The sequence below is a fragment of the Triturus cristatus genome, chromosome 3_2 (genome assembly GCF_964204655.1).
Source record: "Triturus cristatus chromosome 3_2, aTriCri1.1, whole genome shotgun sequence".
NCBI classification, from domain to species: domain Eukaryota; kingdom Metazoa; phylum Chordata; class Amphibia; order Caudata; family Salamandridae; genus Triturus; species Triturus cristatus.
In genome coordinates, this window is record NC_140584.1 from 850489690 (window position 1) to 850505200 (window position 15511).

The window sequence follows — 15511 nt, forward strand, 5'->3', positions numbered from 1 at the left end:
CTTTCACCCACCCCTCTAGGTCAAGTCTATTACTCATCATATGTTTGTTGAGTCAGACCGAGATGGCCATAACGGAACCTCTGGCACTGCCTTAAGGGTTTCCTACAGTAAAGGGGCTGGAGAACCTGAAGTGTCATTATTCTGTAGAAAGTGTTGTATCACCTCGTGTAGCTCTGTCTGGACTGGACCGTTATGTGAGAGGTTATCATTAAGTTGTGTCTAGTGGCGGGGGACGTGGACGTGGAGGTTTTAAGAATAAGGAGGACAGGAGAGTGGTCCGTCAAGGCTAATACTCCAATTTCTGTTTGGATACTGACATCCCGAACTCAGAAAGAGGTTATGTAGTAATCCAGTTTTGCATAGATCTGTAGAAAGGTTGAGTAAATTGAATAGTCTCTGGTGGAATGATTCATGGGTCTCCAGACATCCAACAAACTAATATCTGATAAGCATTTAATGACCACAGGGGAAAGGGCCCCAGACTGGCTGGATCTCTGGGGCGATCTAGCAGGAGTGGGGACTAGGAACAGGTTGCATTCTCCTCCCAATACAATGTCTTTACCAGGTGAGGCCATAACCAGAGAGAGTTTTGCATATGGATTGTTCCTGCTGCTCACTGGGTGCATATATTGTGGTTAACCTAATCGTATAGTTGTTGATAGAGAGCTCCAGGAATAGTAACCACCCGGGAAGCTCAGCTGAGATAATGAGTACCAGGCCTCTGAATGTATTTGCTAGCAAGATGGGAACCCCTACCCTTTTGCTGGGGCCTAGGAAGAAATATTGTCTGGAGAATGCTTATGATCTCAGTGGTCCCCGACCCTTTTAAGGAGAAGTTTCTCCTAAAGGAGATATATGTCATAGTCGGAGTCGCGCAACATCATCAGCAAAGTCAGTCATGTAGCAAGGGCATTGAGACTCAACCATTTTATCATGGAGAGAAGACAGTTTATATTTTCTAATTTGGTTTTATTGGCATTTATCATAATGTACAAAACAGCATAACAGCAGTTCCAGCTTAACAATGGAAAGGAGAGGGATAGAGATGAGGAGGTAAAATAAGGGAAGGGAAAGGTGTTGGGGAGTGGATAAGGGTAAAAGAGTCCACAGATCCATAATACAGCGTAGAGCAGTATGAGTTACTAATGACACTCAATGAAACATATTGGAGAAGTGCACCTAACCCAGAATATGCAGTGCCATAAATAAAAGGCATGTATCCCCTTGAAGGATTCCTGATGAGTAACGCAACAAAATCAGTTTAATAGGCTATGTAACCCTTCTGTCATCCTGAAAGGTTGCGTGCAAGACCACAGTGAACCAGTGTGTTCAAGGGGGATAAATAGTTGCAGGTGAATCAGAGTGTCTTTGTCTAAGCCAGGTCATTAATGGCTCTCAGATGTACTTGGGGCAAGATAGGAGTAGCATGAGCTCCCATATGTTTGACGGTTGCTCTTGGCAGTATGTGACATTGTGAATCCATTATTTACTGGTGGGTGCGGGTCTTCTGCCCCAATGAACAGCCACTCTGTGCTTAGCCAGCAGGATTAGCATGGCAATAAGATGACGGTGTGTGTTGGGTATATCTTTGACATAGCCCAATAGTCCCACCAGATGAGTATGTGGGACCTCGTGCCCAGTGATCACGTATATGAAAGTAAACACCTCTCCCCAGAAAGAAGCTACCTTCGGACACTGCCAAGCCAGATAGTGAAAGGAGGCGTGCGGGCCTCTACATCGCAGACAGCGTGGCTCCGAGATCAATCCTATCTTGGATAATTGTAGGGGGTATGGTAAATATGATTTAAGAATTTAAAATGAATTAATCTTAATCTGTAATTCGGGTAGAGAAATTTCAACTGTCTACAGCAAAATAACCCCTGTGCGTCTGGTACTGTGGAGGGCTGATACTGACCCAGTCATTACAGAGCCCCAGCGTTAGTGATCGGAGAAGAACTCTGCATTGTATTGTAGAGGTGCATGATTCATTTACGTGGAGAAGGGGTGGTGAGAATATGTTCCAGTGCCAGTAGGGCCGGGGGTGGAGCTCGAAACGTGCTGCACAGTGTGCGACAAACCGCTCATAACTGATAGTACAACAAGGTGTCAAGGACTGTGATGGGTGGAGATATTTCAGTTTGCAGTGATGAGAGGAACAGTCCAGCTGGATAAAGATCAAATAGAACAATCTTATGTTTATGTGCTCGCATAATGGCTCCCTTCCCTAGAAGTGGAGGCAGCATGCGGTTATTTGCTAATGGGATGCAGGAGGCGTAGAGATAATCCAGTTTTGCTCTCCTTTTCAAGCCCTCCCATGCCCAGCAGACACATTCATCAGTATGGATCTCCTTTCTGGGCTTTTTATAAAGACAATAGAGCACAATTGACAAAGGGCATGGGGCCACCCGGTCCGTCTCTATGGCCACATGAGGTTGGTAAGGAATTGGATAAAGCAAGAAATATAAATATTGGGCCTGGGCACAGTAAGCGTACAATGTCAAGTCGGGTGCTCCCTTTCCTGTATGTGCTAGTGGAAGAGTAAGGACTTCCCATGAGATTCTTGAATGTTTACCTGCCTATAGTAAATTGATCATGTTAGACTTTAATCACCTGAGGAATTGGGCTGTGAGTGGCTAAGGTATATTGACAAACAGATAAAGAAACGTAGGAATAAAAAGCATTTTGTCCGGTGAGAGACAAGGGTAGTCTAGACCATATGTTTATCCTTTCCTCCAGCCAAGTCATTGCACAGCCGTAGTTCGCCAGCCAAAGCTCATCCATGTCACGGCTAAGCCATATGACCAGATACCGGACTGTGCTGTCCACCCATTGTAAAGGGTTCTCCGATGTAAATCATTGTGTGCTGTCCGTAAGAGGAAATAGTGAAGAACTGACCCAGTTAATCTGTATGCCCAAATAGCCACCAAAACAGATCACTCCCCTCGTTAGACGGGCCAAATGACCCTCCGGTTTGCAGGCATGTATAGTAAGGCCATCTACATACATCGAGACCACCAATTTTCTCATTGTAAAACCAATGCCTCTGTTGAAATAGTGCTGCCTACGTTTCGCCGACAGCGACTCCATTCCAATGGCAAACAATAGTGAGGATAGCGGGCATCCCTGACGTGGGCCACAAGCAATTGGGAAGGGATCATAGATTAAGCCATTTGAGCGCACTTGTGCCGTAGGAAGAGTGTGGAGTAGATGTATTTGCTTAATAAAGCTAAGGCCTAGCCTGGCCAGAAGGGGTAAAAAGGTATTTCCACTCTAGAGAATCGAATGCCTTAGTGGCGTCGAAAGGCACGGCTACTGCTGGAATTTGGGTGTCAAGATGATGCATCCTCTCAAATATTGTGCGTGAATTGTGGGATGTTGAGCAGCTGGGAACATAGCCGGATTGGTTGAGTCGCACAATTATAGGTAGAAGGAGTGGCAGCCTATTTACGAGGATCTTGGCATACATTCTATTATCAACATTAATGAGTGAAAGGGGTCGGTGTGAGCCGCATATTTTGGCGGGTTTGCCAGCGTGAGGAGTGTAATGATGACTGCCTCTCTCAGTGAAGTTGGTAACACACTTGTATTTAAGGACTATTGAAAAATAGAAAGCAGATGTGGAGCTAAAACTGAGGCCTAAGTTTCATAAAAAGCAGTAGTGAGCCCGTCCAGGTCTGGTGCATTATTGCCAGGTAAACGACTGATAGTTTGTTCTATTTCTTCAGTGGGTATGGGTGTGTCCAGATAGGCACGATGGGAATGATCAAGCCATAATAATTGTATAGTGTCTAAATAATAAATAATCTGTCCGCTCTGCCGGGTCTGAGGACGCATGGTGGAATATAACTGGGTGTAAAAAGATGTTATGACTTCCTGTAATTCGGTCACAGAGTATACTGATTTGGACTCTGAGTTAAGCAATTCAGTAACATAGGTAGTGGCCCGCATAACATGTAGCAGGGTGGCAAGCATTTTATTTGGATGGTCGCCTTCCCCGAAATGCCTAGCTTGAGTATGACAGTGAAGAAATCTAGTGTCTCAGAGGGCTTCTACTTCAAAATCTGAGATTTCCCCCCTGATATCCACCAGGGTGTCAGATTCCCCAGAGTGCATATGCTGGTTTTTCAGATTCTAGATATCACCCTTCAACCTAGCCAGGATGCCATGTATTGCCTTTAGGACCCCGGATTGTTTTACAATGCAGGCACCACTCACAACCACCTTGAACGCCTCCCATAATGTGGATGGGGACTTCACAGATCCAATGTTCTGTGCGAAATATTCAGCAATTTCGTAGCGTATCTCCTCATGGAACATCGAGTTTAGCAGCACTCCAGCCGGTAGGCACCAGGTGAATGCGCGGGGGAGCGTCTGCGGGATCTGGACCGATAACATGACATGAGCATGATCAGAGGGTACATGGCAGGTGAGATACTGATGCCCATGTTTGCACATCCCCAGATGCTAGCCAGAAATCAAGTCAAGACTACATATTGTGGAAAGACGAAATGTAGGTACCTTCCCGATGATGAGGATGTGTTCACCGCCAAATGTCAAATAGTTGGTTGTCCTTAACTATCATGTTCAGAGTTGATGTGGCATGTGGATGTAAACTTTTGGATGCACCAGTCATTCATTACAGCATTAAAATCATCTACCCATATGATTGTACGTATACCAAGATTGGAGATCTTTGCCCACAGACCAATAAAGAAATCTGAATCATCTCTATTTGGTCCGTACACTGCAGCCAACACCACCGGTCGTATATGCAGGGAACGACGGAGTCGGTTGTGTGTCATGGGAGTCTCCTGCGCAGTAACACCACGAGACCCCGGGCGTAGTTCGAGTATGTAGATGAGTAATTGTTCCTCTCCCACCAGCAGGCGCGCAGGCCGGAGACCAGCTGGGGCTTCTCAGGTGTGTCTCCTGAAGGAAACATACGTCTATTTTGTGTCTGTTGAGATAGGCGTAGACCAAACTCACCTTTCTGTGGTGGTTAAACTCTCTAATGTTCCATGTGATAAAAGAGATGGTAGCTATATTATTTGTGAAGAGTTGGCAAAGTGCTATTCTGTGAATGGTGGGTCTCGTTTAACCAGTATTGTGTAACCAGTACTGGGCATTGGGACACTCTGGGATTGTGATAGTGTATCGAGCTGTAGAGAGAAAAAAGAACATGAGAACTTACAACATCTCAACCATTCGACCCAAAATTCCCACCCACCCAGACCAACTCCCCAATCAGGTTGTGATGTTCTAACCACCTGATCCAAAAAATCAATAATGATGCACATAACTAAGCTGAAAATTATCCCTGGGGAACAGGGAGACACCGGGCCAACAACCTCACCAATAGCAGCGAAGGGGCCGAACTTCGGCGAAACAGAGCGACCAGGGTAATTATACAGAAGCTTATTTAGCACAGTATATTCCAGAGCGAATCACAAAAAGGAGTAATCGGATCAAGCAGAGAATTATAGTGCAGTGCAGTTCACCGGCAGTTCTACCCCAAGACCCCAGGGTGGGGCAAATGGGTAGGTATGTCCAACGCCATTGCTAATAAATTGTTATCCCTAAGCTGGGCTCCGGTCAATCAACGAGGAGAGTTCTCCTGAGTACATCGTTCCTGGCGGACATGTTTTGCGAATTTCAGAGCAGGCCTGGCATTAGTAAAGAAATGCATTTTATGTTCAAAAGTGACTTGCAACTTGACAAAATATAGGAGTGCGTATGGTATTTCGGCTTTCCGAAGAAGTTTTTAGCAGGTAGGAAGTCCAGAAGGGGTGCTTGCACTGATAAATCTGGGTAGAATGAAACTGTTTCCTTGATAGATAATAAAGCCACGTTCGCGCATCATTCGAACAACATCCCGATCCCAATAGTTTAACAATCGTGCAACGATTGGGCGTGCATGTGTACCCACTGGTGGTTTGGGACCGAGGGAGCTGTGGGCATGTTCTACAATGGAAACCGCTGAAAGGCCATCCCTAAACAGATCACGTCACATAGTTTCGACACAAAATCTTCCGTTCTGGAGATGGCAGTTGTTTCTGGAATCCCGGTAATCCAAAGGGTGGTTTGTCTGGATCTCTCTTCCAGGTCTTCGTTTTTTACCTTTATGCGGTCGAGGACTTTGTCCATGAAAGTGTTCTTTCGAGTAAGCCTGAGGATCATCAGCGTCAAACTATTTTCTAGCTGATCTATCTGTGTTAAATGCTTGTCAACATGTTGCTTGACATGGTCTAGGTTGCTAGTGAGTAGCTCAAGCTTGGAGTCAATGTTTAAAAGACTGGTTTTCACTTTCACGAAGAACGCACAAAGGTCGAGGTCTTGTGCGTCACCATCTTCGGCAGGGACCGTACTATTATCAGGATCTTGGTCTGCATGACAAGTGAGCCGTTTACACTCAAATGAGAGTTTGGATTGCTTTGTATTGTGTTTGCCATGGTGAGGTACGGGGGGGAGGCAACCTGGCAGAAAAGGAACTAGGGAACCGCTGAAGGCAGCAGATCTCTTCAGATGTGGGATTGGCAGCGATTTTCCTGGTGAAGCGCCTGGTTCATCGCCCAAAACGGTTGTTTGTTGGCTCTCCGTGTTCCTCTGCAGTTTAGGGGAGGTTTCTGAAGTGTCCACTAGACCCAGAATGGATTGGGCTTCCTCCAAGCTTAGACTGAGTGAGTTTCATTGTTCCACAGGAATGTGAGGCGAAAGAGGTGGCCCTTGTATTGTATCCCTTTTGCTTGTAAAAATGTAGTAGCTGGTTTCAACAGGTGTCACATATGAAGTGTCATGGGGCATAAATCTTTGTATAGTCAAATGTGGTCCCCTGAAAGGTGATTTGGCTGGTGATTCTTGCTGCAATCATGATATTTTTCTTCTGTCTGAAGTAATGGACACACATTAAAATGTCTAGTGTGCTGTTAGAGGTGCCAGCCCTGTGTGTTCAGTTTCAGGTTCACTTCTTTTTCTGCGTGCTCCGGGAGTGCATATCTGAAAATTATCATCATGTACCGATCGATGTTGCATCACATAGAACATCCTTAATGCGAACGTTGAAGTGGCACAATCTGTTCTCCAGGTTTTCAAAATGGGATTGCAAGTCAGTGTTCTACTCCTTAAGATTTGTACTTTGGAGATGAACATTTTCTAATTCCTTCTCTCTGGCACCTCGGGAGTCCTCCAGCGTCAAAGCCCTCTAGCCCAGGTCTGCCATGTCTTGTTTGATTTTCTTGAGCTCAGTGGTTACACTGTCTCTTAGGGCTGCAAAATCCTTCCAAAGTTTGCAGAAAAGGTCCTCAATGAAGGCCTGGGTTATGAGCGCTGCGCTGTCCCTAGATTCGAGGCTGTTGGTTGGGTGTCCTTTTTATCAAGCCCTTCTAAGTCAGTTTCTTTGAGGATTTCTGGTTTCTTCGAGGAGGCTTTCGCTAGCATCTACTTGGGGAATAGAATCCTTATTCTTTTTGAGCGCAGCTATAGCAATCCTGCAGGCCTGACTGACTCTCCTCAGGGTATTGTGGACTTATAGCGTAGTGGCTACGTGTAGTAGGGGTCGTGGGTATAGGGTAGTGCCCTCACCATCATGGCGCTTGCATAGCAAAATTATGTGTATGCCAGCACTGGTTTGAGCTGGTGCTATATCTCAATGGGTCTTTTGTAACATCCCCATGGTGTCATAGTAATGTCCCTCAAGGGACCAGAGTAGAGCTTGGCAGATAGGAGGACGGTGGCAGGGGGAGTGGGCGCTTGTGTGCAGTTATGCTGAGTAGGTTAAAGACCACGGGGAGACAGTAACTTAAGGGAGAGGGAATGAGCCCTCTCCCCATGCAGCTCAGGGGCATGTGCTCAAGGGACAACGTCCTTGGTTCTCCAGTCTCTCCACTGGGCTTCACGTGATGTCTGGGGGGGGTGCCAGTGTGTAAAGTGCCGCTCTGGGATCACTATTTTTAGTACTCATAGCATGGGAGAGTTGCAGATGATCATCTGTGTCCAGGGGATGAGACCCATCTTCCTCTGTGATGTTTGTGGGGCCCAGGAACTATGTTTGCTACATGATTCTCTTCCCTCGAGGAGGCGTATGTCAGAGGCCCCATGGATGTGGTTCTTTCTTAGGCCTGATCTCCCTGGGCATCTCCTAGCGCACTTTCCCTTTTCTAATGGGCTTCCAATGGTGGAGCCGGGGCGACAAAGCTCTTTACTTTTGTGTTATGCTAGCATGGACTGTGGACTACAGCATGCTTCCTGGACCGGGTGCGAAGTTCTGTTGTTAAGCGGCCATTCTATGTTGTTCCGGTGGCAGACAGGAATCTTAGGTTTGAAAGGGTGAAGCTCCATTCCATGTAAGCCAGTGTGTGCATTCAGCAAAGAGCAAATGTGTGTATGTGTGCCCCCAGTATTCAGGTGTGTTAGGTGAATGGTAGAGCCTAGTGGGAGCAGTCTGGTGGAGCCGGGATGGGAGGCCAATGAGGTCAGGTAGTGGAACTGCGAGGACATCTACTCGGTCACGTCCACCTGGATAGTTGAGGATACTTTTTTGGTCTGGTCTTCACATTATAAACTGGCAGTTCTTTCGACACGGGTTTCAACTTCCAATATTTAGAAGATATCAAAGAAACAGTTATCTAGCAGTCTAATTATTATAGGGCAGGGATGTTATTTAGAAATAGCCATAGTCACTAGCTGCAACCTTAGGCTTGCTTCTTGGCATTCAGGGACCTGCCCTTGCTATGGCTGGACCATGAAGGTAGTGGTTGAATTATGAAGTTATGTTTCATTTGGTACATGATGCAACTCCAGGAGCCCCTTGCACTATGGTGAATCAATGTCCATCACACAAGCTCTTCTATATAAGCTATATGGTGTTAGCATGTGCTCACATCTCAGCAGCTCTAGAAAGAGTGTTATGTGTACAGTGTGATCCTACTCACCTGCAGCTGTGGGAAGATTGCTGTATACGACAGCTGCTTGTAATGTTGTCCCAGTTTTTTCTTGCTAGGTTTCAGGTTATTAAAGAGTTTTCCTCTACATATTGGACGTGTCACGCTCGTCCAGGTGGCCCAGAAATTCTGCATCCAGCGAAGAGTGCTACTGTACAGCAGAATGCGTGGCTGGGAAATATCTGAGAAAAAAATGGCATATGTTATCAGAGAGGTTTCTGCTCAGAGACAAGTGAAAAGACTGTAAGAAAGACAGAGACCGCCCAATATACAGCAAAGACAGCCAGCATCAATGTCCATACAAACAATTTATCTTACTTTTAACAAGACTGCGTTCCTTTTCAGATATAGACACAGCTCAAATAGATTACATAAAACAAACTTGTTCACCTCAGGTGGGTTAACTTGTAATGTCAAAATAAAATCAACAACTCAATTTCTATCACTTAGAGCCTGATTACAATCTTGGAGGATGAGATTCTCCGTCAAAAACGTGACGGATATCCCATCTGCTGTATTATGAGTTTCATAGGATATAATGGAATTGTAATTTGGCCGACGGTATAGCCGTCACGTTTGTGACTGAGTAACCCTGTCCGCCATTAAAAATTATTATAAGTGTGTATTTTTCTAGATAACACTGCATCAAGACACACAGCATAACATAACAGAAGGCTGCATTTGTTTTTCCTTTATTTTTGTAGGAGACTGACCATTAGTTATCTATTATCAGCCATGATGATCTTTTAAGCTTTTTTCAAAAATTACTAGCCAAGGTCAGTTCAATGCCATATCCCAGCGTTTTAGGTCTTTGAAAGAGCCCAGGAATCAAATAACTTTCAAACAGCTGAATATTAAACAAAGACATATATTTTTCATATAGTGGTATACCGTTCCATCAGAATGAGCAGGTTTTGCTTCAATTCAGAGGCTTAGGAGTGTACTGAAAGTGTATCCCAACCCACTGTCAAGGCAAAACTTTTACCTCTTTTAACAGGCTATGAGGTGACTGGTGGTAGTTTACAGGGAGTTTAGAAATACAGGCCTTCTTACCTTTACACTGGGTTGGGGGGCTGCATAGCGGCTTGCCCAGACTTACCATAACTAGAGTTGCCTATGTTGTACATGTGATCCAGTGAGCTGTGATACATGTGCATGGTATAGGGGACAGGAGAATGAGTGCAAGGCGAATAGTATCCATACAGAATATACTGTGTGAATCTGGATGCAATGTTTGGGTTCATGGTGGTAGTCTTCATCCTCTGCAGGTTCAACATCCTGCGTATCCTGCCTTCGGGCTCCCATACCAGAGCTGTAGAAATCTGGTGGGTTAGGGATGAGCCTTCATTCCTTCCCTTCTAAACGAGCTTTTCCCATCTGAACCTGAAACGTCTAATTTTCTATGTTGTGCAGGGAAAGTCGGCTGTGGCTGCATGGGTCTAATCTACTATGCCCCATGACAAGTTAAAACTAGCTATGACTCTACCTGCCAGACCAAAGCCAGGAAAACTGATATAAAATCCCGGAAAAGAACCTCACTCCTGATTAAAATAGTGTTTCATGTATGAATGAAGAAGACTGCTCTTTAGTTGGCTCTAATTACCCCCCAATACACACAAAGCTGGATAAGGATTACTAGTGGCCCCCCTTCGGGCCAGTGCTTACTTCAACTGGACTCTGAAGAGTCTCGGCCTGGAAAGGAGATCCATCAGGGTTAGAGCCTTGATGCGAGAGATGGCATTTATGACCTTCTTCCAAGACAAAGCAAAATAGTGCAGCATGAGCACGTACTGGACAGAGAGGACAATCAAGCCCAGTGGATTAAAGTTCTGCAAGGACAACACCAGAATGCTGTCCTGGAGTAAAGAGGACATTGTAGCTACGTTGGCTGTGTGATCCAGAGCACAAGGAACTTCAGAGATGCTTTAAATGACCATGAGGGTGGTGTGTCTCTACTGGTAAATAACCCGTTGGGTACCTTACAGGGGCCAACATCTGCAGAGATTTAGCCCACAAGAGGACAGATCTACTAACTCATCAGCACAGGTCATGAGATAGTGGTTTTTGTCACATCTAGTGTCCAGTGATTTTAGAAACAGCCTCTCTAACTCCAACTGTTCAGCAGTACCAGACGGTTAAGGTCATAGCTGGTCAATGATCCTATATCCCAGTTCCAACTGATGGAATTGGAAGACCCAGTAGGTACCCCAGGTTCTGCTACATTCCCTGAAGATGGAAATCTTAACTGTGATTGGCCAAACTAAATAAGAAGCACTTGAATTCAGTACTCAAGGTGGACCTAGCTGTAGGTTCCCTGCATTTAGAACCCATCTTACCAGCACCTAACACTTCGCTACATGTGGAAAGTCAAGTGGGTGGAAGGAGTAACTTGGTAAAGCAACTGGAGCGCAACAATACCTGTGGACTTTGGGCACCAGCAGTAAATGACAATACACAACACTGACTGCCCTAACCAACAAGTTACCTACATTCCGCAATGCCTTATCTGGTAAAGACTATCTATACCCAGATTCCTTACCTTAAAATTATTCCCAGGCGTCAGATTAGATCTGGAAATTTTGCTGTGAGCAGTACCCCCTGCGTGCCAGTAGGTGAACTGGTTCGGCTCCGAGTGGCGTCGTCATGTGTGTGGTGCCTATATAGGCACCTCACCGGCGTGCTGTCAATTTCTTTTTGCAACTTTCTACGTCAGGAGGACAGAGCCGCGAAGAACAATGACCACTGGTGTGAAGTATTAGGGCCCTGAAAGGGGAACAGCCCTGCCCCTAGAAATCCGTTCGCAGAGTGGAGAGGATAGGTGGATCAGTAAGGAATCTGCGGCTAGTTAGTCTCTAGCAGATAAGGCGTTACTGAGGGTACGTAACTTGTTCATCTGATACAGACTTTTAGCTGCAGATTCCTTACCTCAGAATAGATACCCAAGCAAAACCTCCCAGAAGGTGGGCCAGCACAACTGTTTCACACTAAAAGGTCCTGCAGGACTGAACGAGCAAAGTGCCCTTCTCGACGGACCTGACTGTCCAGACAGCAGTGTTTTGTAAAGGGGTGAAAAGAGGCCAAGTTGCTGCCTGGCAGATGTCCAGTTCTGAAACTAAGCGTGCTAACATAGTGGTCGCTGCCTTAGTACTGGTTGAAAGAGCACGCAAACCGTTAGGGGGTTGCTTCTTGGCCAATTCATAGCAGAACCTAATGCAGAGCACGATCCAGGGGGACATGGTTAACTTCTGCACGGCCTTTCCCTTCTTCGCTCAGACATATCCAACGAAAAGCTGGTCCTCCTGCATGCGGTCAAGGTAGAACAACAACGCACTTTTTGGGTCCAGAAGGTTATGTTATGTTATTTATATTTTTATAGCGCACAGCTGCCCCAGCAAAGGGGCGTCCTGGAGCTATGACAGACACTACAACATAACACACAATAAAAGAAAAAGAAATTAAACAGACACGGGAAACAGGAAAGTTTTGATCGCCTGCCTGAAGGCGAGTAGGTCTTCAAGAGCTCGGATGTGTACCGGGAGCGAGTTCCATAAACCTGCCGCGAGCACCCTAAAGGAGCGGCCACCCATTCTGCTCAATTTAAAGCGTGGACAGACAGCCAGGTGAAGCCCCTCCGATCTCAAGGATCTCAAAGGAGTGTAGGGCGTGAGTAGGTTGGCAAGTGCCGGCGGCGAAGAAGATTTCAAAATTTTAAAGGTCAGGCACAGCGCTTTGAACTGGATTCGCTGTCTGACCGGGAGCCAATGTAAGGCCGTGATGGTACCAGACACTGAGCAATGTCTAGGGAGGCCCACAATGGCCCGTGCCGCGGCATTTTGTACCATTTGGAGCCTAGAGGCCTCTGCTTGATTCACCCCTAACAGCAGTGAACTGCCGTAGTCCAGCCGAGATAGTATAGAGGCCCTACAAGCTGTCTGGTAGGGGGATCAAAATACTTTAAAACCGGCCTTATTCCCCGCAGAATGCCATAGCACGTGGCAGCCACCTTCTTAGTGTGGTCCCTGAAGGTGAGCGCAGAGTCCAACCAGATGCCTAAATTTCTCACTCCAGAAGCTGGAATGGGAGTGACACCCAACTCTGATGGCCACCACTGGTTACTCCATAGCTCAGCGTGCTTCCCTAATACCAACACCTCAGTTTTGGTGGCATTTAACTGAAGGCAGTTGGTGCGAAGCCAGCTTGCTACTGCCATCAGACCCGCTCGGAATCTGGGGGCCTCCACCTCAGGGTCTCCACTGAGTGTCACCGCTAGCTGTGTGTCGTCCGCATATGAGGCCATCGTAAGACCCCACTGTTTGACGACACCAGCCAACGGTTTCACATAGAGGTTGAACATTGTAGGGCTCAACGAGGATCCCTGAGGTACCCCCAGCTCCAGGGGATAAGTGGCGGATTGGCCAGGTGGTATAGCCACTGTAAAGGATCGATCCGATAAAAAAGACCGAAACCACTGGAGGGCGAGATCAGTCACTCCCGCCTCCTGTAAGCGTTGGTGAAGGTGAAGTTGCTGCTTTTACTTGGAGGGATGTGGTGGAGCGTGAAAAGTTGGCAGGATAAAGGACTGGACTACATGAAAGGGAGTGACAATGTTCGGCAGGAACCACCCCTGACATCCTCAAAGCTGGTCAGGTAACCCCCATCCTTAAGAAAGTATCAGCGGACCCATCAGACCTAAATAACTATCGCCCAATATCCAATATCTCAACCTTGGCCAAACTACTCGAAAAATGTGTCCACATGCAGCTTAGTAAGCACATAGACCACTTCAACCTGCTCGACCAATTCCAATCAGGCTTTCGATCAGGGCACAGTACCGAATCAGCCATGACCCACATAATTGATGACGCGTTACAAATACTGGATCAAAACAAAGCATGTTTGCTAATCCTACTTGACCTCTCTTCAGCGTTCGACACTGTCAAACATGACAATCTACTTGACCTCCTGAAGCATAGAATAGGGCTATCTGGAACAGCGTTAAACTGGTTCACTTCCTTCCTCCAAAACAGAACACAAAGATTCAAGATCAACCAATCTTTATCCAACCCCACCCCAGCCACCTTGGGAGTACCCCAGGGCTCTTCCCTCTCCCCGACACTCTTCAATCTGTTTATGGAACCACTCACAGAGCTTCTCAACTTCGAAAATATCCAATATCACATGTACGCAGATGACACACAACTCTACATTAAGGTCCAATCTCTTGAAGACATCAAGTCCCTTAACTCAACGCTCCAAAAGAAAAAGACCTGGCTAGCTAAGAACCATTTAAAACTAAACACACTAAAAAAAGAATTTCTCCTAATCGCTCCCCCTAACCAAACAACTATAATCTGTGAGTGGATGAAGCTCCTAACTGCACTCTATGGTCAACCTCTCATCATTGATTCCGCTAAATCTCTAGGAATAACCCTGGATTGGATAATAAGTTAAACATGCAGAAGCACATTAGCGCTGCAACAAAAGGAGCACATTTTCAGATTAACACACTGAGAAAATTGAAACCCTTCATTCCCGCAAATGACTTCAAACAGGCGGTGCAATCTCTAGTAATTCCCAGAGTTGCCTATGGGAGCGTCGCTCTCTGTGATCTTCCCAAATCAACAACCGCTCCTCTCAGAGCATCAATCAATACAGCCGCCAGACTCGTTACAAGCACCAAAAGAAACTGCCACATTTCCCCTGACCTTCATGCCCTAAACGGGCTACCTTTTGAGGCCAGGATCCAGTTTAAAATCGCCTGTATGACTCATAAGGCACTACACCACAAAACCCCGAGGTACCTAGCTGAAAAACTGGTATTATCAGGTGGTAGCAGGTCTACCAGGAGTTCTAACAACCTTTTACTGAAACCGCAACGTTTCTCCAAGAAAAAAACGTACAATCGTACCTTCTCAGGATTGGCCCCCAGTATATGGAATGCCTTACCCCCAGAAACGAGACTCAATCCATCTACGGCTTTTTTCAAAAAAGAAGTGAAATCGATTCTCATGTCCAAATTCACCTGAACCTATATTTATGTGCCTTTCTCTGTATTCTGTATACTGTATACTGTATTCACATAATCCTGTATTTATATGTACATGTCTTCCTTTTTCCTATGTTTGCTATGTAAAGCGCTCTGATACCCGCAAGGGTCTTGTTCGCGCTATACAAAACCATAAAAAAAATAAGAAAGAAAGCTCTTGTGCGGGCACTAGCTTGTCTGGGTAAATGTATGACGTTACAACGCATACATTTACAATGTATGCCTTTACAACGCAGTTTTTACATCGCAACATCCTTTACAACGCATTATTTTACATTGCATCTTTAGAAACTACCTTTACAACGCATTCCATTACATCGCATTATACCTTTACAACACATACCATTACAATGCATACCATTACATCGCATTTAAGGTAAGTGTTGGATAGTATAGGGGTAATAATTACTATTCTAACTCCAGTGAGTGCAACAGTAGGGTAATTGTTGTATAGTGTTGGGGTAAAAATTACTATTCTAACTCCAGTGAGCGCAACAGTAGGGTAAGTGTTGGATAGTGTAAGGGTATT

The 15511-nt window shown here is 45.8% G+C and overlaps 1 protein-coding gene across 1 annotated transcript in view; it reads right to left on the reverse strand.

The window, feature by feature from the left end:
* Positions 1 to 15511, reverse strand: part of BLTP2 (bridge-like lipid transfer protein family member 2) — an 800213-nt gene that overhangs the window by 343409 nt on the left and 441293 nt on the right. Inside the window, exon 21 of the mRNA XM_085649125.1 lies at positions 8928 to 9118. Within this exon, the coding sequence (XP_085505251.1) occupies positions 8928 to 9118 (191 nt within the window). The remainder of the gene's footprint in view (positions 1 to 8927; positions 9119 to 15511) is intronic.